Source organism: Artemia franciscana, chromosome 7 (assembly GCF_032884065.1).
Source record: "Artemia franciscana chromosome 7, ASM3288406v1, whole genome shotgun sequence".
NCBI classification, from domain to species: Eukaryota; Metazoa; Arthropoda; class Branchiopoda; order Anostraca; family Artemiidae; genus Artemia; species Artemia franciscana.
Window position 1 is genome coordinate 55,021,154 of NC_088869.1, and position 26,096 is coordinate 55,047,249.

The following is a 26,096-nucleotide window of genomic DNA, read 5'->3' on the forward strand; positions in this document are numbered from 1 at the left end:
AGCAGAGCATTGGTCAGTATGCGAAAAAGTTAGGCTTTTTTTAAGATTAGTGCTATATATGAGAATAATTTTGGCGCGGCTAAGGCAGAAAATGAGATTAGTAGCTGGTTTTGTATTAAATCAGGAGTTAAGCAGTGTTGCGTTATATCCCCATTTAAACAGATCATTTTGATGGACTATGTCCAAAGGAGGACAGAAAAGGCAATGAGAGAGTATGGAATCCATCTGGGAAATAAAACTCTTCTAGACATAGATTATGTTGACGATTTGAGCATCCTAAATTAAAATGTTAACAAAATGAATGAATTTTTGGAGGTAAAGAGAGGTCAGGGTGCAAAAATAGATTTAAAACTTAATGTTAAGAAGACTAAGTCGCTAAGACTAGGAATAAATGAATGTGAAGAGGTGATGTTGGGCAAAGAGAAGATCGATCAACCGGGCAACTTCACTTACCTAGGTAGGATAACAGTGTTCGAGAATGGTTCTTGTCGTGGTTACACCGAAAGACAGAGGAGGATTTGCTAGATATTTTCCAGAGAAATTGCCTACGGATCGTTTTGGGCACCCGACTAACTGACTGACCGTATCTCAAACAGAAAGCTGTAAACAAAATGCAGTTCAATCCACTTTCTAGGGCTATAATGAGATAAAGGTTTTCATAGCTAGGACACATTCTGCGGGTGAAGGATGGCTGATTGCCAAAAACCAACCATCTAGGGGCAAACGAAAAGCACGTTGTCTCCGAGTGGGGTGGTAAGATGTTTCAAGGAAAAATTTAATGGAAATGAAAACTTCTTGGGAGGGTGTAAAGAGGGAGGCTTTGAATAGATTAGGATGGAGGAGGAGCGTGCTTAGCTGTGTTGGCAGTGAGGTGTTAGTAGTAGCTGTAGATATATGACCTGTAGATACACGGACCGTGGCGCAGGAACTACTCCCTTGAGGAGCAATCTGAAGAGAAAGAAAAAAGTATTGTAGCGGTTAAGAAGATCCATTGCTGCTTCGCGCTCATGGATGAAGAGTTGTGGGTGACTCTCCAATTTCTTTTGAGGGACGAGTTTTGTCTGCGCAAGCCGGTCTAAAACTGGCGGGTTGGGTTATCGAGATCGCAGAAAAAAGACAATGGTGGACGCCTTGACATTATCCAGGAGGGTTCTTCCATAAAGGGGACAAAAAGATAGACAAGCCTTATCTCAAAATACTAATCCCAAGGGGCACCAATGGCCTAGCGAGTATTGCCATATATTTTGGTCGTGGAGGCAACGGCCTTTATTGCCCAAGCTTTAACTTTAGTGTCCCCACTCCACCGATTTCTTTTTTGTATGCCAAAGACAAATAAAAAAAAGTTTGACTACTATCATTGATGAATAAGTATTCAATTTGAAAAGGGATTTCGGGCATTCAACGGTAAATGTCGACATTAACCAGGTTTCGGACATTCACGGTAACATATTGTTAAGTACATGAAATGCATATTTACTAACTGGGCCAAGCATAAATGAAATGACAAGGCCAAGTATTTTTTTTATATATAAAAAACGATACGTGTCAGATACACTATTGCCAATGGTTCGTGATTAGTTGATTACTTTCTACCCAGTAAATAGCTTATAACTATTGCTCACACGAGCATATACAGTCCAGAGCAGATGACACAAAGAAGAGTTGATTTCGTCTGATTGTTTATATGATTCTTTAATTAGACTAGGATACGAGTAGGACCTTAGCTGAGGAATAAACGAGGACAAAGGAGAGATGTCAGGAAACTCGATCAAGTGCACAGCTTCAATTGCCTGAGTAGTATTAATTTTAAATCATGACGAGGGGGGTCAACTTCCAGACCCCACTCACAGCAGATGACGCGTGCCATACGTAGCGCAACTGTTATAAGCATTGCGGAAACTTTGCCATGCCCAGAGGAGCTGGCGCCACGTGTTGCATAAGTGACACTCCAAGATGTACACCAGGTAGCAGAGAGTGGGTGACCATTCGAAGCATAGTAAATGTAGTGGAGATGTAAAAAGTAAAACAGCCAAGCGGCGTGGTGTTCTGTCGAAGTTGACAATTTTGATGAAGGATAGGAAGATACATATTCAGAAAAATTTGAATATTGAAAACCACGTGAATGACAGAGGTAAAGCTTAGCCCTGGAACGTGAGCGATTCAAAATGTTGAGTAAGATATGCTAGGTGTTTTCAGAAGAATTGTCTAAAGATAGTCTTAGGTATTTCTTTGTCTGCCAGATATCAAACAAAAATCTCTACAAACTGCATGTTTCGATCCGACTTTTTAGGACATTAATCAAAGAAACTTCAAGAGGGCTAGAAAAGTTTTACAGAAGCAAGGTGATATATTTTCAAAAATCCATCCGGCCATATATCTCGGGCCAGATTCTATTACAAAAAGTACTGTCTTTTCGTTTTAATCTAAATCGGATTAGGAAGCAAATTTATTTTTTTTGTTTTATTTCTATTTGTCTTTAATACCATACTAAGGGATATCCTAAATGTGAGGACGGCAACTATCCTCTTTACGTCAAAGTTTAACTTTAAAGAGCTCTTACGGTAATGATGTCGGAAGTTCTCGTTTACTAATAATCGAGAATATTACCAAAAGTATTCGTTCAAGTTAAGGGAAGCTTGTCAAGTTAGAAGGAAGCTTGTCCCTCTGAAATTCAGCTTGAACAGGAAGATTCTTGCAAAGCTTTACGCAGCGGTTGCTCTCCCTCACCTGCTTTATGTATCTTGGCTATGGGACTGGTTCACTCAAAAGTGACACACTAAAACTCCGGTCTATACTCTGCAAATACCTCAAGTTTTTGCTTTGACACCCACTCTAAGAGAGAAACACATTCGTTTTAAGATCTCAAAATATAGTAGACCCAATTGTCGGTGTGCCGTCTACCGAAACAAGTGCAGAAAAAAAGGCGTTAGAAACATTATTCGACTTTTTGCCTCTACATCCGGTTTAAGAGTGCGAATGAAAAAGTTAATACTGTTTTGTATGAGCGGGCAAAAATAATATTATTATTATTATTACTTAGAAGAGTAAAGCAAAATGTATTTGACGTAAAAAAAAAAAAAAAAAAAAAAAAAAAAAAAAAAAAAAAAAAAAAAAAAAAAAAAAATAGCGTTTCGAAATACAGAATACCTTCCAAAACGAACCACTATCAAACAGTTCGTGGTAACGAACTGTAAGTAAGGAAAGATCCGGCTCAATAGTAACCAAAACTCCAAAAAAGGAATTTTGATACCAATAGACACATCAAAACAATCGAGGTTTTATGCTGGTTTCAAATATATACGTTTAATCTAAGTTTAATCTTACCCATCAAAGGCCTGAGAATATTCGCATAATTTTTAAAAAAGGGGAGGAAAAACACGCCCCAAAAGTCACAGTTCAACCCAATGAAATTAACTTAATAAGAACCACACTCTCAGATTCAGCGTTTCAGATAACTCTACTGTAGAGGTTTCAAGCGCCTATCTGAAAAAATGAGAAATTTGAATTTTCTGCCAGAAGGAGAGATCACGGATGCGTGTTTACTTCTCTGTTTTTTTGTTTCTTTTTCCCAGGGGGTGATCTTATCGAATCAATGCTACTAGAATATCGTGAGGAGGGCTCATTCGAACGGAATTAAAAGTTCTAGTGCCCTTTAAGTGACCCAAATTGGACGGCAACTAGGCCTTCTCCCACTTATCTTTTTTCTCAAAATCGTCCAGTCACTATTTTGAGATATGCATTTTGTTCAGCATAGTTGAAAGGCCAAATAACTATGCCTTTGGGGATATAATAGTCCTCCCACAGCCACTGGGGATAGGTCTTTAATTTACAAAATGTGCCTATTATTTACGCAGAGTATCTGTTACTGGGAAGTATGCATACATTTTTCGTAAGAGAAGGATTTTTTACTGGTGGGATTTTCCTCGGGATAATTTTCCATGAAATTGAGAGGGAAGTTTCCTAGGGTGAATTTTTCAGGGGAATTTTTACACTGGGGGGATTGTCAGAATTACTATACAAAATTCTTCGTATGTCTTGGTTTCTCTTTTCCATCTCAATTTTACGCGTGGAGATGTCAAGGATAATTGTCCAGGGTAAATTTTCACCAGGAATGAATTGCCTAGAGAATAAATCTTTGGGGAGGAGGGATTTTTTCCGTGAAGGAGTAGCCAGGTTTCCTGGCATTATATAAAAAACGACAGAAATTAAATAAAAAAAAATCAAGTTTTTATAATTGAAAGTAAGGAGCAACATTGAAACTTTAAACTAACGGAAATTAGTACTTGTATGATGAGGTTACTCCTCCACAATACCTTGCTCTTTACGCTAAAATTTTATTTTCGTCCCGATCTTTTAAGAAGGATTCCTGGAAGATTATGTTCCTTTAGTTAGAACAATAAGCTCCTTTTAAAAAGTACTAAAAAACTTTCATTACTTAATTACTTATAGACCTTTCCCCAGGGGCTGTAGGGGGTCATCTTGTCTCTAAAGGTTTTTATACCTTTCAACTATACTGAACAGAAGGCTATCTAAAAATTTTGACAACACGATTTTGGGTAAAAAGTGGCGTGGGAGTGGGGCCCTTCACCCTCGAATCTTTTTGGTCGCTTAAAAAGGGCACGAAAACTTCCAATTTCCGTCTGAATGAGCCCTCTACCAATATTTCAGGATGATTGGTTCGTTACAATCACCCCTAAGAAAAATACGCATCTGTGATCTTTCTTCTGGCCAAAAATACAAAATTCTACATTCTTGCAGATAGGAGCTTGAAACCTCTACAGTGTAGTTCTCTGATACGTTGAATCTGACGGTGGGATTTTCATTAAGATTCTTTGGATTTTAGGACCTTTTTCAAAAATGAGGCAAATTTCATCAGGCTTGAAGCCTTTGATGGGAAACATTTAACCGAATCAATCTTATATATTTGGAATCAACATAATAAGCCAATTCTTTTGACACATTAAATAAAAAAAAAATTGTTCGAATTTTTGATTTAACGATTTTGGAAAAGGGCGTGGGAGGGGACCTAGTTTACCCTCCAATCTTTTTGGTTACTTAACAAGGGCACTACAACTTTTAATTTCCGTTAGAATAAGCCCTCTTCTGATATTCTAGGTCAACTGGGTCAATAAAATTAACCCTGGGAAAAACAAAGAACAAACAAATAAACACGCATTCGTGATCTGTATTTTAGCAAAAAAATACAAAATTCCACATTTTTGCAGATAGGAGCTCTGATACAGTAAGGTTCTCTGATACGTTGAATCTGTTGGTGTGATTTTCATTAAGATTATTTGACTATTAGAGGGTGTTTACCCCTTTTTTCGAACATCAGGTAAATTTTCTCAGGCTTGTAGCCTTTGATGGGTAAAACTAAACTTAGTGAAATAAGCTCAGCTGAGTTAAAACTAAAATTATATGTTTGGAATCAGCATAACAAACCGATTTTTTTGATATATCTACCGGAATCAAAATTCCGTTTTTTAGACTTTCGGTTACTATTGAGCAGCGTCGCTCCTTACTTACAGTTCGTAACCACGATCTGTTTGTATCAAAATTCCATTTTTTAGAGCTTCAGGTATTATTGAGCCGCGTCGCTCCTTACTAACAGTTCGTTACAACAAATTGTTTCATTAACAGCTCATCTTTCTCACAAGACAGTTTTTTAAACATGTTCTTAAGGTTTTGGCTACAATGGGCCGTGGTTTTCGGTGTACTAGGCTGCAGCTGTTGCTGTAATAATGAGATTCAAGTGTGTATGGGCATGAAAAGTTTCGCTATTTTCAAATATATAAGACAGAAGGATAAATTGTTTTTAGAGGGAGGAGGGGAATAGTTTTGAATTGGAAGCCATATAAAAAATAAACAACACTTGCATAAGAATTAACCAATAAGTAAAGACCATTCCATTCGAGTCAGCTTTTATATTTCTGACAAAACGGACCGAATTACATTTTCTAGTTATATTGTTGATTTGACCAGAGTTGAGCTAGACGGGGTTGATTTTAATGGTGGTTAAGTCAAACAGGGGATGCGTTGCAAGAGGATTGAGTTAAATGTGGAGTAAACTACACAAGGTTGAGTTGAATGGGGTTGATTTGTACGAGGATTGATTTACACGGGGGTTGAGTTGAGTAGGGTTGAATTGCACAGATATTGTGTTGAGTGAGGGTTGAGTTGCACCAGGTGTGAGTTGAATGGAATTAGATTGAATGGGATACATTAAAACAGGGTTTGAGTTGGACGGTGGTTGAGTTGAACGAGGGTACAGTTAGAGGGATGTTGAGTGGCACGAGGGTTCAGTTAATCGGGGGTTAAGTTGAAAGAGAGTTCAGTTGAATGGGGGTTCAAACAAACGAGAGTTGAGTTAACAGAGAGATAAGTTGGACGAGGGCTCAGTTGAACGGGGTCCAGTTACACGAGGATTATCAGACCCTCTAAATTTTCAAATTGTATATCTTATTAACCCTGTGGCAGCACAGTGGCTAGCTCAGCTTATTAATATGAGGCAATGGGCTCAATTTCCACTGCTGCAAGGATGGGTGACAGACTTGACAGTTTGTTTTGACAAGCTGTAATTGCAATTTTTCATGTTAGTATTCCTAAGTAAGTAACTTCAACTATGTAATATAAGGCAGTTTAATAACTGTAAACTTAATTTTGGGTCATTGCATATATATATATATATATATATATATATATATATATATATATATATATATATATATATATATATATATATATATATATATATATATATATATATATATATATATATATATATATATATATATATATATATGTAGTATGTATATTCTTCCTAAATAAGGGAGGTCAGAGGTTGAATCCGTAAGAGATGTTGATAGTGTATTTGCTCCAAAATCAGCTCAGGGTTAAATTGCATATGAGGCACTTTTCACTACTCCTAAAAGTAGCCGGGATGAGAAATGAACTTTCAAGATAGTTCTAGTCAAAATTATTCCCCAGTAATGTATTTTGAGCTCAAAAGAATTACGATTTGCGCAAACTGCCAAACACTAAATGGCATTGGTGATTTTTCCGACACCACCACCAGTTGCCATTCTTACAATCTCCCCATAATTTTCGGACATATAAATTTTTTTGTGTAATTTATAATGATACGTCATGAAAGTCATACCCATTCTCAGTTGTGTCTGGCCATGCATATAAAAGAATGGCCTTATTGCGCATATGTTCAAATAACTAAGTAAATGAGCGGACTATATCTTCACTTTTACTTTATACGGCTTGTTCTCAAGTAACTTTTCAACAGTGAGTGTTCAAGAGCGTTTTTGTGCATCTAGCTAATTAGCATCAGTTTCACTTTTACACAACTGGATTATTGTTATCTGTTATTGCATTAGTGAATAAGTTTGATATTGAAGCGTTATATGGATACTAAAGCATTTTTTAAAGGTAAATATTCATTCTCCTGATCTGAACCATTCCTAGATAAGAAAATGAATAAGTAAATAGGCCTTAACAAAATCCTCAAATACAAAGTTTCTTCCCGTTAATCTTTAAAGTAAAAAATAAAAAAAAAATATTGTTTTAATAAATACAACAAACACAAGCAAGCAAGCACACGGGATATCTTATAAAACATTGGTATGCTTAAAACCGAACTCAGTAAAGTTCATTGCCCGCAAACGAGGAAGGCAGAGGGAGGGGAGGGCTGGTCGAAGTTTGTAGACAGACAAATAAAAACAAAATAAGGAACAGTCACACAAATTCATCTCATCAAGCAGATACTGTTTTCTCGCAGTTGAAAAAAGATTGGAAGGATAAAAAGATAGTCCGTTTTAAAACTAAGATTGGGATATTAGAAGATAGGGTAAGTGACATTTCTCAGACATGCTTCTAAAATATGAACATGTTCTAGTTGAGCGGCTTCTTATTACCTTGGAAAATAGCTGAGTTAGGTGAATAAAACTTTTACGAATGGGTCCAGGTCCTAAAATATACAATATGAAGCTGTTATAAAGCTACTATCTCTACCCTTTCCTAGTTTTTAGGTCTTAGAAGATTTCATAGACGACAATCTAAGTTAAAAAAAAAGGAAAAAATTACATTAATTTTGGATTCTCAGTCTCTTTTTATTGGCTCTAGTTTTTGAACATGCAATTCCTGATATCTCGGCAGGATTTTAAGCTAGGCTATATCAAGGCTTTCCCCCTAGATCTAAAAATTATATTTCTATACTTTTATACCTTATATATCAGGATTGAGCAAATATGAGGCTCACAACACGTTCCTTGGGCCTCCACTTCAACTGTAAATCCATTACTCAAGGTTTCATACAACAAGATTGAAAAAGATCATTGAAAATTAGTACTCTGTGGAGGGAAACAGATGAAGGTAGCACTTCAAAAGACCTTCTCTAGGGATAATTGAGGTTCTGGATTCATTCTTGAGAGTTTACTTCCTCTTCCTCACCACTTTTCCAGGATACACAATAGTCCCTCATCTAGAATTTTTACTCCTGATCGTTTTCAAAGAGTGCTGGAGTGCTAGAAAGAGGTTGAGGATATGCTGGATGTTTTTCAGAAACATTTTCAAAAGATAGTTTCAGGCACTCGTTTAAATGACCGTCCATGAAAAAACAAGCTATAAGAAAAATTTCGTTCAATCCACCTTTCTTTGCCTCTTTGGCAATCCACGTGGTGCAAAACAAAAAGAAGGATGCCTTCAAATGGGACAGGATAAGAAAGAGTTTTAAAGAAACCCACCTTCATGAAGGAAAGTAAAAACAAAAAATCCGAACATATTACGGTGGAGAAGCAGCATGCAATGCTATGTTTGTCTAAGGTGGTTTGCTGCGCCGATCAGTTACCATGGGTAGTATCAAACAGTTCGTGGTAACGAACTGTAGTAAGGAGCGATCCGGCTCAATAGTAACCAAAACTCAAAAAAATTGAATTTTGATATCAATAGCTACATCAAAAGAATTGCATTTTAATGCTGATTTTAAATATATAAGTTTCATCAAGTTTAGTCTTACCCATCAAAAGTTACGAGCCTGAGAAAATTTGCCTTATTTAGGAAAATAGGGAGAAACACCCCCTAAAAGTCGTAGGATCTTAACGAAAATGACACCATCAGATTCAGCGTATCAGAGACCCCTAGTGTAGAAGTTTCCAGCCCCTATCTACAAAAATGTGGAATTTTGTATTTTTTGCCAGAAGACAAATCACGGGTGCGTGTTTATTTGTTTGTTTGTTTTTTTTTTCTTTTCCCCAGGGGTCATCGTATCGACCAAGTGGTCCTAGAATGTCGTAAGAGGGCTCATTCTAACGGAAATGAAAAGTTCTAGTGCCCTTTTTAAGTGACCAAAAAAATTGGAGGGCATCTAGGCCCCCTCCCACGCTCATTTTTTTCCCAAAGTCAACGAATAAAAATTTTGAGATAGCCATTTTGTTCAGCATAGTCGAAAACCATAATAACTATGTCTTTGGGGATGACTTACTCCCCCACAGTCCCTGGGGGAGGGGCTGCAAGTTACAAACTTCGACCAGTGTTTACATATAATAATGGTTATTGGGAAGTGTACAGACGTTTTCAGGGGGATTTTTTTGGTTTTGGGGGTAGAGTTGAGGGGAAGGGGCTATGTGGGAGGATCTTTTCTTGGAGAATATGTCACGGGGGAAGAAAAATTCAATGAAAAGGGCGCAGGGCGCAGGACGAATCTGGTCACGTTAGAAAAAAACGTCAAATTCAGAGCTTAATATACAATGCTGGGTGTTCGGAGCCTCTCTATTATGGAGTATAATTTGAAAATAACACAACTATACGAGCGATAAAACATATATACCACAACCATAACTCAACTAAAACGAAAGAACTGCTATGAGATAACACAACTATAAAGCGAAAACAGGTGAAAACTAACGGGAAAATAAACAAACTAAGAGGTGGAAGGGGCCCAGAGAAAAAATATAACCCTTTTCCAATTTTGAGCCTAACTTCCGCAAAGGAGTAATAATGTCAGAAGCCCCGAAATACCGAATTATTTTCTTTTCAAACAGTTCGTGGTAACGAACTGTAGTAAGGAGCGACCCGGCTCAATAGAAACCAAAACTCTAAAAAATGGAATTTCGATACCAGTAGCTACATCAAAAGAATCGGATTTTAATGCTAATTTTAAATATATAAGTTTCATCAAGTTCAGTTTTACGCATCAAAAGTTACGAGCCTGAGAAAATTTGCGTTATTTTAGAAAATAGGGGGAAACTCCCCCTAAAAGAAGATATAGAATCTTAATAGAATCTTAACGAAAATTACATCATCAGATTCAGCGTATCAGAAAACCCTACTGTAGAAGTTTCAAGATCCTATCTAAAAAAATGTAGAATTTAGTATTTTTTGCCAGAAGGCAGATCACGGATGCGTGTTTATTTGTTTGTTTGTTGTTTTTTTTTTCCAGGGGTGATCGTATCGACCCAGTTGTCCTAGAATGTTGCGAAAGGGCTCATTCTAACGGAAATGAAAAGTTCTAGTGCCCTTTTAAGTGACCAATTTGAGGGCACTTAGGCCCCCTCCGACGCTAATTATTTTCCCAAAGTCAACAGATCAAAATTCTGAGATAGCCATTTTATTCAGCGTAGTCGCAAAACCTTATAACTATGTCTTTGGAGACGACTTACTCCTCCACAGTCCCCATGGGAGGGGCTACAAGTTACAAACTTTGACCAGTGCTTACATGTAGTAATGGTTATTGGGAAGTGTACAGACGTTTTCGGGAGGATATTTGGTTGGGGGGAGGGGTTGAGAAGAGGGGGATATACTGGGGGAACTTTCCTTAGAGGAATTTGTCATGGGAGAAGAAAATTTCCATGAAGGGAGCGCAGGATTTACTAGCATTATTTAAAAAAAAAATGGAAAATTGAATATGAAAAAGGTTTTTCAGCTGGAAGTAAGGAGCAGCATTAAAACTTAAAACGAACAGAAATTATTACCCATATGAGGGGCTTATTTCCTCCTAATACCTCGCTCTCTACGCTAAAGTATTTTTAGTAATGTCAACTATTTATTCTACGGCTTTTGTGATTCAGGGGTCATTCTTAATGAATTGGGACAAAATTTAAGATTTGGTGTAAAGAGAGAGGTACTGACGAGGGGGCGAACCCTCTCATATGTGTAATAAAAACATGAGAATAAAAATTCTTTACGTAAGCTAATTTATAAGTTACGTATATCTTTTACTAATAAAAAGATTCGTAAAAAATTAAAAGTTCTAGTTGCCTTTTTAATTAACCAAAAAATTGGAGGGCAACTAGGCTTCCTCCCCGCTCTTTTTTTCTCAAAATCATTCGATCAAAATTATGAGAAAGCCATTTAGCCAAAAAAAATAAATATGCAAATTCCTCTGCGGAGAGCCAAAATCAAAACATGTATTGATTCAAAAACGTTCAGAAATTAAATAAAAAAAAACAAGTTTTTTCAACTGAAAGTAAGGAGCGACATTAAAACTTAAAACGAACAGAAATTACTTCGTATATGAAAGGGGCTGCTTCCTCATCAACGCCCCGCTCTTTACGCTAAAGCTTTTTACTGTTTTAATAAGTAGAGTAGAGAGAAAGAATCAAACTTTAGCGTAAAGAGCGGGACATTGATGAGGAAGCAGCCCCTTTCATATACGAAGTAATTTCTGTTCGTTATAAGTTTTAATGCCGCTCCTTACTTTCAGTTGAAAAAACTTGTTTTTTTTATTTAATTAATAAAAAAATCCACTGCGCCGCTCGAGTAGCTGCACAGGAGCAAACCATTAGGAAGTCATTTTTCTACATATGAAAAACTATAAATCGATGTGGCTATTTGTCTGTTAACCGGAATACACCCAAGAAGCGAAGTTAGGTTAATCCTAATGAAATATATCAAAACATGATGATAATATAATACTGAAGAAATAAAATTATGGTTGGTGTTTGGGTGGCGCTTCGCGCCACCCCAACACCTAGTTGGTGGGGGCGCTTCACGCCCCCCCCCCCAAGCCCCCCGCGCGCGTAAGTCGTAACGCGCCATATTAGTTACGCGCCATTGTAGTTGTGTCCCTATGTCCCACCTGTGAATATATATATATATATATATATATATATATATATATATATATATATATATATATATATATATATATATATATATATATATATATATATATATATATATATATATATATATATATATATATATATATATATATATATGTTTTTAACTACGTAAACCTTGCGAATATACAACATTCTTTGCTGTCCCATTGCCTGTGCATATAAATAGATTGTCAGGTTTACCGACTCTTGAACATGCAACATATAATGGTCCATGGGAAAACAATCCGTATTCAGATCTATACCTCATGATTCTAATAATTGCCCTTGAGCTTTGTTGATGGTGATTGCTAGTCGACCATTCCCTGTGTCGCCGTCGTCATTTATATATCCCCCTGTGCCCCCCGGCGTCCCCGTTGTAGTTGTGTCCCTGTGTCCCGGTCGTCATTTATATTTCCTGTGTCCCGGTCGTCATTTGTATCCCGGTGTCCCAGTCTGTGATTGCTCTTTGAGTGTCCCGGGCGTCATTTATATTCCTTGTGTCCCGGTGTCCCGGTCGTCATTTGTATCCCGGTGTCCCAGTCTGTGATTGCTCTTTGAGTGTCCCGGGCGTCATTTATATTCCTTGTGTCCCGGTCGTCATGTGTCCCGGTGTCCCGGTCTGTATATACATTCGTTTTTGAATTGGTCTTTTTTTTTAGTTTTTAGTTTTTTACCTTTTTTTTATTTTTTTTTAGTTATACCTCATGATTCTAATGATTGCCCTTGAGCTTTCTTGATGGTGATTGCTAATCGAAAATTCCCTGTGTCCCCGTCGTCATTTATATATCTCCCTGTGCCCCCCGGCGTCCCCGTTGTAGTTGTGTCCCTGTGTCCCGGTCGTCATTTATATTCCCTGTGTTCCGGTCGTCAGTTGTATCCTGGTGTCCCGGTCTGTATATACATTCGTTTTTGAAATGGTATATGATGAAATAAATTTTTGTATTTTTCCCCTTTTTTTCTTTTTAGTTTTTTTTATTTTATTTTTTTAGTTTTGTTTTTCTCCTTTATTTTTCATTTTTTTCCTTTTTTTATTTTTTTTTTATTTTTTTATTTTTTTTATTTTTTTTATTTTTTTTATTTTTTTTAGTTTTTTAGCTTTTTTAGTTTTTTTATTAGTTTTATTAGTTTTAGTTTTTTATCGAACATTCCCTGTGTCCCGGTCGCTTTCTCTTTGAGTGTCCCGGTCGTCATTTATATTCCCTATGTGCCGGTGTCCCGCTCGTCATTTGTGTCCCGATGTCCCGGTCTGTAATTTCGTCAGTCGAAAACATGACGTCAGTCAACACACAAACATGACGTTACCCGACAGACCCACACACACACAGACAACTTATTTATATATATATATATATATATATATATATATATTTATATATATATATATATATTTATATATTTATATATATATATATATATATATATATATATATATATATATATATATATATATATATATATATATATATATATATATATATTATGAAAAGAGAAATCACCAATGCAACAGCACAAATACAAAAAAAAAGAAAAAAAAAGGAGACAGAAGGAGAAAAGGAAGACTGTTTTCCTAAATTAGTGATTAATATAGACCAGCACTTGAATGAGGCCTTAACCCTACTCATCCATACAATCACATAGGTCAAACAGCATAGCCATACACAATCAACCATAAAGAATAATCCATGGACAGGCAGCCATGTCGTCAATAAGTATATATATATATATATATATATATATATATATGTATATATATATATATATATATATATATATATATATATATATATATATATATATATATATATATATATATATATATATATATATATATATATATATATATATATATATATATATATATATATATATATATATATATATATATATATATATAATATAATCCTAAACTACATGATATTCAAATTTGTTATCTTCTACATTTGTAACCACCTTTCTCTTTAGAAAGAAAAAAAAAATATTCATATATATTACATTTGTAATAAGTTTAACCACTTATTTGAAACAAAATACTCATTTTAGAACAAAAAAAATGAAAAAATGAATTTCGAAAGTTAAAAAACAAGTTCAAAAACTAGCAATTGAACGAACTTTTATGTACAAATTACTTTGTCAAATTACTAGTTCATGTATGTGACTTTTTGAAAACAGAAGAAAAGATAAAAATTTCATTGCTGAAACTTTTCAGATGACCTTTACAGCATGAGGGCGTTCATTGAAGGGGAAGGATGGGATGATTTTTAGAAGACAAGGGGTTTTAATGCAAAAAGATTGCATCTTGTGGCCCAAATTTTTCTCGAGGTCTTGGGCAGGAGAAACCCCATGTTTTAAGCTCTGTAAAATACGATTTTTTTAATAAAGATAATATTTTAGATGATTTTCTTCAGTATTATGAAAAGTTTATGGTGAATCAAAGGATTTTTCCAAGAAGAACTTGTGTCTAACAAAAGCTCAAATTTAGACCTAAATTTCAAACACTTTGGGGACTTTACTTCAGACAAATGCTGTAATTATTACAGCTACTTCCACCGCCTTCGAGCTCCCATGCACGAGAGGAGAAGCGGGCAAATTTATACAATCGATCGAAATTTTATACCAGAACAGTTAAGTACTCAATATTTAATATATCGAGTCCCTTGAGCCAGTCCGCCCAAGATATATTGCCCCCCTTTTTTTTCACAGCAGCTTAAAATTTCGTCAACAGTTCGTATTGGAGCATTTTGTAGCCTCTTTATTATATGATAGCCTCTTTATATGAGAATTTATAGCCTCTCATTTTGTAGCCTCTTTATATGAGAATCCTGAAAGACTGTATGTCGCCTGATGCTTCCGATTTTTAACAGTTTGTGTGAAAGATTTACGAGCTTGTTAATTAAAATATTCAGGCTGATGTTGCAATATATTCCAACTAAGAGAAAAAAAATCGGTAGGAGTATCGACTCCAGGGTTACCACCACAGCATAAAAATAACAGTTTAATAAGGCCATATCCTTTGATTATTTTAAATAGCCTACAAATTTGCTAACATTTCACCCAAAACCAATAAAACCCCAACATTTCACCGCAAATTATATATATATAAAAAAATCGATCGTCAATAGCGATAGGCTATCAAACAGTTCGTGGTAACGAACTTGTAAGGAGCTACCCGGCTCAATAGTAACCGAAACTATAAAAAACGGAATTTTGATACCAATAGTTACATCAAAAGAATCGCATTTTAATGCTGATTTTAAATATATAAGTTTCATCAAGTTTAGTCTTACAAAAGTTACGAGCCTGAATAAATTTGCCTTATTTTAGAAAAAAGGGGGGGGGAACACCCCCTAAAATTAATACAATCTTAACGAAAATCACACCATCAGATTCAGCGTATCAGAGAACCGTATTGTAGAAGTTTCATGCTCCTATCTACAAAAATGTGAACTTTCGCTTTTTTTGCCAGAAGACGGATCACGGATGCGTGTTTATTTGTTTTTTTTTCCCAGGGGTGATCGTATCGACTAAGTGGTCCTAGAATGTCGCGAGAGGGCTCATTATAACGGAAATCAAAGGTTCTAGTGCCCATTTTAAGTGACCAAAAAATTGGAGGGCACCTAGGCCCCCTCCCACGCTCATTTTCCCCCAAAGTCACCGGATATAAATTCTGAGATAGCCATTTTGCTCATCATAGTCGAAAAACCTAATAACTATGTCTTTGGGGACGACTTACTCCCCCACAGTCCCCGTGGGAGGACCTACAAGTTACAAACTTTGACCGTTGTTTACCTATACTAATGGCTATTGGGAAGTCTACATACGTTTTCAGGGGGATTTTTTTTTGGTTTGGGGAGGGGGGAGAAGTTGGGGGAGGGGGTACGTGGGAGGATCTTTCAGTGGAGTAATTTGTCATGGGGGAAGAGAATTTCAAAGAAGAGGGAGCAGGACTTTCTAACATTATTTAAAAAAACAATTAAAAAATAAATATGAAAAGTTTTTTCAACTGAAAGTATGGAGCAGCATTAAAACTTTTAGCAGTTTTAACTATTTAATCTACGGCCTTTGTGATTCAGGGGTCATTCTTAAGGAATTGGGACAAAATTGAAGTTTTAGTGTACAGAGCGAGGTATTGACGAGGGGGTGAACCCCCTCATATACGTAATAAAAACATACGGATAGAGAAGTTCGTTACGTAAGTTAATTCGTAAGTTACATATACTTTTTTACTAAAGAAAACGTTCGTAAAAATTAAAAGTTCTAGTTGCCTTTTTAAGTAATCAAAAAATTGGAGGGCTATTAGGCTTCCTCCGCCGCTCCTTTTTCTCAAAATCTTCCGATTAAAACTATAAGAAAGCCATTTAGCCAAAAAAATTTAATATACAAATTTCGTTTTAATTATTATGTGCCGAGAGCCAAAATCAAAACATGCTTTAATTCAAAAACGCTCAGAAATTAAATAAAAAAAACAAGTTTTTTGACTGAAAGTAAGGAGCGACGTTAAAACTTAAAATTAACAGAAATTATTACGCATATGAGGGATTCACCTCCTCGTAATACTTTCCTCTTTACGCTAAAGTATTTTTAGTAGTTTCAACTATTTATTCTACGGTCTTTGTCATTCAAAATTTCTTAAGGAATTGGGACAAAATTGAAGTTTTAGTGTAAAGAGCGAGGTATTGACGAGGGGGTGAATCCCCTCATATACGTACTAAAAACATACGAATATAGAAGTTCGTTACGTAAGTTAATTCGTAAGCTACGTATACTTTTTTACTAATGAAAACGTTCAAAAAAATTAAAAGTTCTAGTTGCCTTTTTAAGTAATCAAAAAATTGGAGGGCTATTAGGCCTCCTCCACCGCTCCTTTTTTCTCAAAATCTTCCGATTAAAACTATGAGAGAGCCATTTAGCCAAACAAAAATTAATATACAAATTTCGTTTTAATTATTATGTGCGGAGAGCCAAAATCAAAACATGCTTTAATTCAAAAACGTTCTGAAATTAAATAAAAAAACAAGTTTTTTGACTGTTACTGTTTTAAAAAGTAGAGTTAAGAGAAAGAGTCAAACTTTAGCGTAAAGAGCGGGGCGTTGAGGAGGAAAAGCCCTTTCATATACGGAGCAATTTCTGTTTGTTTTAAGTTCTAACTTTAAAAAAGTTAAACTTTAAACGTTTTAAGTTTAAAAAAAAGAGCTACTCTACCTATAAACTTCTATTTTGCACAATCAGTAAGTGCGTGTTAGCTAATATACACTCGATAATTGGAGCTAAGTTAATCATAATGAAATATACCAAAATATTATGAAAATATAGTAGTTTAGTAACAAAATTATTCAAACTAGAACAAATAATTATGGAAGGGGGCCGCCCAGACTGCATTATATTAAATATGTAACCTAGACTAACCTAGTCTAACCTAACAAAGATACCAACTAAATATTTAATTAAAATTTAGCTGCAATGTAGTTTCCCACCGAGCCAAAGCTAATTGTCTGGTATAAAGACCATGAAAACCGGTTATTACCTCATGTTCGCAATATAAATTCTCGAGTGTGGGCTTAGCTAATGAGGAAGTACCACACAATCTTCTGTTTTTTATTTTTTTTTTTATTTCAGACTTTCCACTGAATCGAATAACCCCGGTACTCCTCTTTCGTCCTTGAAAAAGGACGAAAGAGGAGTTAATCTTATTACCTTGATCCCTTGATGAGACCCCTGCTCAGATCCGTCGTCTAAATACCACGGTTTGGACGTTGTACAAAAGAAACATCTAGACAATAAACGCAAGAACCAGAGAGCAAGTAATTCTACCAGTCAGTAGAAACGGATTTCACCATTTAACTTTTAAAGGTAGTCATAATGCGAGCCCAAAACTTCACCAAATGTACTTGGCAGAATTGCTCCCCTCTTGCCAGATTTATCTTTGGTAGCTGCATTACTTGATACGTCAGCTCATGACGTATCATGAATGAATCATTCAAGAATTATAGGCCTAATGCTATAGTTTATGTTTAAGCTAACAAGTAAAATAAGCGAAGGAGGCGCAAAAAAGAACTACAAATGCCAATAGTATCTAAATAGCCATCCGCAAGTCCTGTCCTAAAATTGGAAGTGAGAGGGATGAACTGAGACGAAGAAAAACTACTTGAAGTACAGAGCACCGTTTACTACCATACACTAGTTCAATAAAAGACAGAAATTTAGAATATCTAATTAACAGTCTTCCCCGCTACAATTTGGTCAAAAGCTGATCTTGATCATTTACTAGCCCTACAAGCTAGCGGAAACCAAGTTTAATCTAGAAACCTGGACGTCAGGATTTGAACTTGCTACAAATAGCTTAATCATGTGTATAACCCAGAAGAAGACAAAAGGTATGCGAACCATACAAGACCCAAATCCATGCCCTGTTCTCATTGTGGTGAGTAACAAAGAAATTAAATCGGTGACCAAATTGTGTACGTAAGGAGTCTACTAGGGAGAGAACAACCGTTCTGATGAAATAGAAACATGGCTTGTCCTAAGAAGTGGTTGCAACAAAAGTTACTCCCCGTCTTTAAAACCGAGCACCTATCGATGCAATTAAAACTACGAATTTTCTATCGGCTAACTCTCTTTGTTGCCACATAGGCCTTCGAAACTTATTTCCTAAAGGCCAATGATGAACCCAGAATTTGAACTTCGAGATGAAATGTCATATAGCTGGAATAGCGAATAAAACATTATCAAAAGATTCATTTTCAGAGTGTATTTCCTTACATTCCAAAAATTACTAAAAAACAAAGTTTGTACACAAAATAATATGTATGCAGTCTTTGCTAGTATTTAAAAATCATTAATTTCCTCTGGCAAAGATAAATCCCAGTTACTCAAATACCATGTTTATCATGGTTTATCAAATACCATGTGACTGCGGCAATTATTGTGTGGATAGAACCCATCAAAATTTAGAAAACACTACAGCAGCATAAAGATGATATAAACAATGCTTTTAATTCAAATAGTGTTCATAATTCTTTTGATTTTCTATAAGCAGTCATATTTTTAAAGAGCCCAACCATGAAATACTTTTGAAAACACTCCTCATTAGCAATGATTTGGGAATTAAACAGGTTGTACGTGAGGCAACTGAAATTAAACTTAAGCTAAAGAATAATATTTCTTTATTTAGGGATTAGGGAAATATTCGCTCAATGCTTTAAACGCTATGCAAATTCAAAATCGAATTTATTCAGTAAAAAAATACACCAGGAAAATCACACCGATGAACCTACAAGAAAAATACCTTTTAGATCAACTGCTAAAAAGGCAAGAATAGCTTTAAAAACATGTTCGTAATCTATACCTGAATGAATTGCCTCGTTTGGTTCATCTTCAGTCCTGATTGAATTTAAAAAAAAAAAAAAAAAGTTTTTTTAACTGAAAGTAAGGAGCGACATTAAAACTTAAAACGCACAGAAATTACTTCGTATATGAAAGAGGCTGCTTCCTCATCAACGCCCCGCTCTTTAACGCTAAAGTTTGACTCTTTCTCTCAATTCTTCTTTTTAAAACAGTAAAAAACTTTAGCGTAAAGAGCGGGGCGTTGATGAGGAAGCAGCCTCTTTCATATACGAAGTAATTTCTGTGCGTTTTAAGTTTTAATGTCGCTCCTTACTTTCAGTTAAAAAAACTTATTTTTTTTTATTTAATTTCTGAACGTTTTTGAATCAATGAATGTTTTGATTTTGGCTCTCCGCAGAGGAATAATCAAAACGAAATTTGCATATTTTTTTTTTTTTTTTTGGCTCAATGGCTTTCTCATAATTTTGATCGAATGATTTTGAGAAAAAAAGAGTGGGGGACGAAGCCTAGTTGCCCCCCGATTTTTTGGTTAATTAAAAAGGCAACTAGAACTTTTAATTTTTTACGAGTCTTTTTATTGGTAAAAGATTTACGTAACTTATAAATTAGCTTACGTAAAGAACTTTTGTATTCTCATGTTTTTATTACATATATGAGGGGATTCGCCGCATCGTCAGTACCTCGCTCTTTACACTAAAGCTTAAATTTTATCTCAATTCATTAAGAATGACCCCCTGAATCACAAAAGCCGTAGAATAAGTAGTTGAAATTACTGAAAATACTTTAGCGTAAAGAGCGAGGTATTAGGAGGAGGTGAGCCCCTCATATGGATAATAATTTCTGTTTGTTTTAAGTTTTATTGCTGTTCCTTACTTCCAGCTGAAAAAGCTTTTTCACTTTTATTTTTTAATTGTTTTTTTTTAAATAATGCTAGTAAATCCTGCTCTCCCTTCATGGAAATTTTCTTCTCCCATTAAAAATTCTCGAAGGAAAGTTCCCCCAGCATATCCCCCTCTTCTCAACCCCTCCCCCAAACCAAAAAAATCCTCCTGAAAACGCCTGTATACTTCCCAATAACCATTACTATATGTAAGCACAGGTCAAAGTTTGTAACTTGTTGCCCCTCCCACGGGGACTGTGGGGGAGTAAGTCGTCCCCAAAGACATAGTTATAAGGTTTTTCGACTACGCTGAATAAAATGGCTATCTCAGAATTTTGATCCGTTGACTTTGGGAAAATAATTAGCGTGGGAGGGGGCCTAGGTGCCCTCCAATTTTTTTGGTCACTTAACAAGGGCACTAGAACTTTTCATTTCCGTTAGAATGAGCCCTCTTGCAGCATTCTAGGACAACTGGGTCGATACGATCACCCCTGGAAAAAAAAAAAAACAACAAAAAAACAAATAAACACGCATCCGTGATCTGCCTTCTGGCAAAAAATGCAAAATTCCACATTTTTGTAGATAGGAGCTCGAAACTTCTACAGTAGGGTTCTCTGATACGTTGAATCTGATGGTGTGATTTTCGTTAAGATTCTATGACTTTTAGGGGGCGTTTCCCCCTATTTTCTAAAATAACGCAAATTTTCTCAGGCTCGTAACTTTTGATGGGTAAGACTAAACTTGATGAAACTTATATATTTAAAACCAGCATTAAAATGCGATTCTTTTGATGTAGCTATTGGTATCAAAATTCCATTTTTTAGAGTTTTGGTTACTATTGAGCCGGGTCGCTCCTTACTACAGTTCGTTACCACGAACTGTTTGACTTCGTTGAAGTAATGATTCTGGGAGTGTTTTTATTTCAGAAAAGTTTTAAAGATCTCATTTCTTAAGTTTTGTTTTATTTATTTACATAGTTTGCTAAGGGCGGGTCTTGGATATAGAGTCAAAATATTATTAAGGTTTAAATAAACTTCACTGTCAAATGGTTCGGGATAACGAACTGCAGTAAGGAGCGACCCGACTCAATAGTAACTGAAACTCTAAACAAGAGCTAAGAGCTCATATGGAAGTTGTGACGAGGTCGGAAGAGCCAAGAGTAAAGAGCTCATATGGTATGAGTTCTAGCAAAATTCTAAGAATCAAAAGATTGATTTAAAAGAAAAATCAGAGAGTAAATGCCGGTCGGGACTTAAAATAAGAGCTCTGAAAGACGAGGCCCTTCTAATATAAAAATTCATTAAGATCCGATAACCCACTTGCAAGTTAAAAATACCTTATTCTTTCTAATTCTTCAACTCCCTTCAGCCCCCAGATGGTCGAATCGGGGAAAACGACTTTATCAAGTCAATTTGTGCAGGTCCCTGACACGCCTACCAATTTTCATCGTCCTAGCACGTCCAGAAGCACCAAACTCGCCAAAGCACTGAACTCCACCTTAACTCCCCCAAAGAGAGCGGATCCAGTCCGGTTACGTCAATCACGTATCTACGACATTTGCTTATTCTATCCACCAAGTTTCACCCCAATCTCTCCACTCTAGTCGTTTTCCAAGATTTCCGGATTCCCCCTCCAACTCCTACTAATGTCACCAGATCAGGTCAGGATTTAAAATAAGAGCTCGGAGACATGAGTTTCTTCTAAATATTAAATTTTATTAAGATCCGGTCACCCGTTCTTAAGTTAAAAATACCTTAATTTTTTTAATTTTTCAGAATTAGAAGCCCCCCCTCCATACACCCCAAAGAGAGCGGATTCAGTCCGGTTATGTCAATCACGTATCTAGGACTTGTGCTTATTCATACCACCAAGTTTCATCCCGATCTCTCCAGTCTAAGCGTTTCCCAAGATTTTCCGTTCCCCCCAACTCAACCAATATCACCGGATACGGCCGGGATTTAAAATAAGAGCTCTGAGACATCAGTTCCTTCTAAATATTAAATTTCATTAAGATCCAACCACCCATTCGTAAGTTGAAAATACCTATTTTTTTCAATTCTTCCTCTGCCTCCATCCCCCAGATGGTAGAATCTGGGAAACGACTGTTATCAATTTATGCAGGTTCCTGACATGCCTACCGATCTTCATCGTCCTAGCACGTCCAGAAGCACCGAACTCGCCAAAGCATTGGAAATCCTCTTCAACTCCCCCAAAGAGAGCGGATCCGTTCCAATTATGTCAATCACGTATCTAGAACTTGTGCTTATTCTTCCCATTAAGTTTCATCCCGATTTCTCCACTCTAAGCGTTTTCTAAGATTTCCGGTTTGAAAGATTTCCGTTTCCCCCTCCAACCCAATGTCTCCAGATACGATTCGAATTGAAAATGGAGCATCTGAGACATAAGATCTTTCTATATATCAAGTTTCATTAAGATCCAATCACCCATTCATAAGATAAAAATGCCTCAATTTTCACGTTTTCAAAGATTTCCAGTTTCCCCCTCAAAGTCCCCCAAATGTCACCGGATCTGGTCGGGATTAAAATGATAGCTCTGAAGCACAAGATCCTTCTAAATATCAAATTTCATTAAGATCTAATCACCCGTTCGTAAGTTAGACACTCCCCCCCCCAGATGGTCAAATCGTGGAAATGACTATTTATAATTTAATATGGTCTGGTCCCTGATACGCTTGCCAAATTTCATCGTCCTAGCTTATCTGGAAGTGCCTAAACTAGCACAGTGTCTAAACTTACATGAGAGGATCTTTCCATTAAGGAATTTATCATGGGGGAAGAGAATTTTCATGAAGGGAGCGCTGTATTTTGCAGGGTTATTTAAGTAAACAATGAGAAATTAAACTTAAACAAAGTTTTTTTCAACTGGAAGCAAGGAGAAACATTAAAATTTAAAACGAACAGAAACAATTGCCAATATGAAGGGGTTCGTCCCCTCCTCAATACCTCACACTTTACGCTAAAGTATTTTTAGTAATTTCAAAGAGCTTTTTATTCTAATTAAACGGCATTTGTGATTCAGGGGTTATTCTTAAAGAACTGGTGCAAAATTCGAACATTAGTATAAAGAGCAAGGTATTGACGAGGGGACGAACCCCCTCATATATGTAATAAAAATATAGTGGTCTGTTTAAGCAACTAAAAAACTTAGAGGGCAACTAGGCCCCCTCCCCGCCCTTATTCTCAAAATCGTCCGATCAAAACTTTGAGAAAGGTATTTAGCAAAAAAAATTAATATACAAAGTTCGTTTTAATTATTCATATACGATGAGCCAAAATCAAAACCTGATTCAAAAACGTTCAGAAATTAAATTTAAAAAGTTTTTTTTTAACTGAAAGTAAGGAGCGACATTAAAACTTAAAACGAACAGAAATTATTTCGTATATGAAAGGGGCTGTCCCCTCCTCAATACTCCGCTCTTTATGTTAAAGTTTGACTCTTTGTCACAGTTCTACTTTTTAAAACAATAAAAAACTTTAGCGTAAAGAGCGGGGCGTTGAGGAGGGGACAGCCTCTTTCATATATGGAATAATTTCTGTTCATTTTAATTTTAAATGTCGCTCCTTACTTTTTATTTAACCTTAGGTATATTCCCAGTTCTTTTGTTTGTTGTTATTTTTTTAACTGTTACCTGAAATTACTATTACCACATAAAAATTGAAAAAACAAAATTCTTGTCAAAAAGGAGTAAGAGCGGCGTTAAACATAAAATGAACAGAAATTGCCCTCAATAAAAGTGATCTTAAATTTAACTGTTAATGGACTTGACACAAAAAAATAATTTATTCTGTAAACAAATACACCAGAAAAATCACAGTCGTAGCTAAAACAGTATGATCAAAAGTAGAAGTTTAGAATAAAAAGCAAGGGATTGAGGGTAAAAGCGCCTCCCTTCATATTTTGTGTAATTTCTTTACCTATTTGTTTTAATGTGTAAAAACGTTAAAGTACACCGCTCTAGAGAAAAACTAAAGAAAGTTTAGAAACTGCCCCTTTAGGGTATGGTAAGACTACAGACCTCATTCCAGGAACTTTAAATTCACAAAATGAAGCCGAGCGATAAATACTGTAAGGTAATATATTTTCTTTTTTTCAGTCCCTCTCGGCATTAGAATATGACAACAGATGTAATCCTTATATTTGAAGGCTAAATCATGATATATTTATATCTATCTATCGTATTAGTCTCAATAAAGATCTGTGCCTATGGCAATCCTTTCGAGCCGAATGATGGATACACATGGGAAAAAGATGTCCAAGACAGAGTGGTAATGTAACTTTTCTATTTTCTTTCCCTTTTTACATACGAAGCGTGATCTTGCGGGATTAAAGCTAAAAGAGTTTAAATGCTCATTATAATTTCACCCAATCAATACTACGGTTTAAACCCCATGAATGTATAGCGCCCTTCCCATTCCCCCTCCCCCACAAAAAAGTAACAACAAGAGGATCAATATGATTTCTCGGGAAAGTATCTCCTTTGAAGCTGAACAAAAATCCGTACGTGCCCTGGTTTAACTTATTTGCGAGATATGAGTATTTAGTTGAGTCACGTGACCGAAAAGCTCTCCAAAATAGATATTAGAACCGTTTGTCAAATCTCAACCGTACGCAGAGGAAAGTAAAAGTAAGACTTCTAGTTTGAGACGGACCCAGGAATGATATTCGGGTGGGGAATGATATTCGGCATATATAATATATATATATATATATATATATATATATATATATATATATATATATATATATATATATATATATATATATATATATAAATATATATATATATATATATATATATATATATATATATATATATATATATATATATATATTACACAATTACATGTTTATATAATTGTATATACGTCTTTATACAATTATATAAACATATCTATATATACAATTGTATACATAAATATTGTTTTTCTTATCTCTTGGTTCTAGATTTTATTAAAATTTTAGGTTAGTTTAGATTTTTATCTTTGTTTCTTAGCGTTGAAGACGCCTTGTTTTACAGAGGCGAAATATCCATTTCGCTTTATTTTGTCTTTTCCTTCTGCTGTCCGTAGTCCCGTTTGTTTTCTTTATCTTGAGATTTCTCTTTCTCTTTGTTATATTATTTTGTTCTAATGGGAAATCTTCTGGTTGGCCACCATTTTGATTTCTGCTGGGAAACATATTGAGCGTTTCCACTTCGAATTTTTTCAAATCCCTAAAAGGCTGGTGAAAAATCTACAGATATCTCTATTTTCTATACCAAAATCCCAGAAAGTTTGCCCATTTTCTGACTTCTTTCCAAGTCACAAGTAAAGCTTAATGCTGACTTTTAATAACATTTATTCAAGACGATTTATTTTGCAACTCAACATTTTATTTGTACCAAAATATCTTCTTTTGACGTTTAAAACAATGCTTTGTATTTATCGACTAGTTAAGTTCGGTTTTGGTTTATAGACTCCGGTGTCAGATCTCATATTCTGAACCATATGAATATATTTTATTTATTTTTTTTTGCCATTATTATTTCCTTCCGCTTTTCAAGCACTATTTTTGTTTTGACTTTTTTATATATTGAGTTATGCTGCTTATGTTAATAAAAACGTCCAATTTTTTTCTCAAATTCAGAAAATCCTATTTTAAAAGGGGGGAGTAAACGCCTAAAACTGTCTCCTAGAGGGCTCTTTCAGGGTTGCCGTCAGGGGAAAAAACCACTAGATTCTGGAAAAAAATGACTAAATCAGCACATA

General features: G+C 35.5%; 2 protein-coding genes across 4 annotated transcripts in view; one reads left to right on the top strand and one right to left on the bottom strand.

The window, feature by feature from the left end:
• LOC136029478 (actin-histidine N-methyltransferase-like) overlaps positions 1-26,096 on the bottom strand; it is a 145,974-nt gene that overhangs the window by 50,905 nt on the left and 68,973 nt on the right. The gene's annotated exons all lie outside the window — the stretch shown is intronic.
• LOC136029477 (uncharacterized) overlaps positions 7,224-26,096 on the top strand; it is a 51,794-nt gene continuing 32,921 nt past the window's right edge. Inside the window, exons 1-2 of one of the 2 annotated variants that reach the window (XM_065707899.1) lie at positions 7,224-7,437; positions 24,443-24,614. In XM_065707899.1, coding sequence (XP_065563971.1) covers positions 24,501-24,614 — 114 coding nt within the window. In that variant the 5' untranslated portion in view covers positions 7,224-7,437; positions 24,443-24,500. Of the gene's footprint in view, positions 7,438-7,721; positions 7,856-24,442; positions 24,615-26,096 lie in introns of those variants that run through there. The other variant, XM_065707900.1, reaches the window with a different exon arrangement.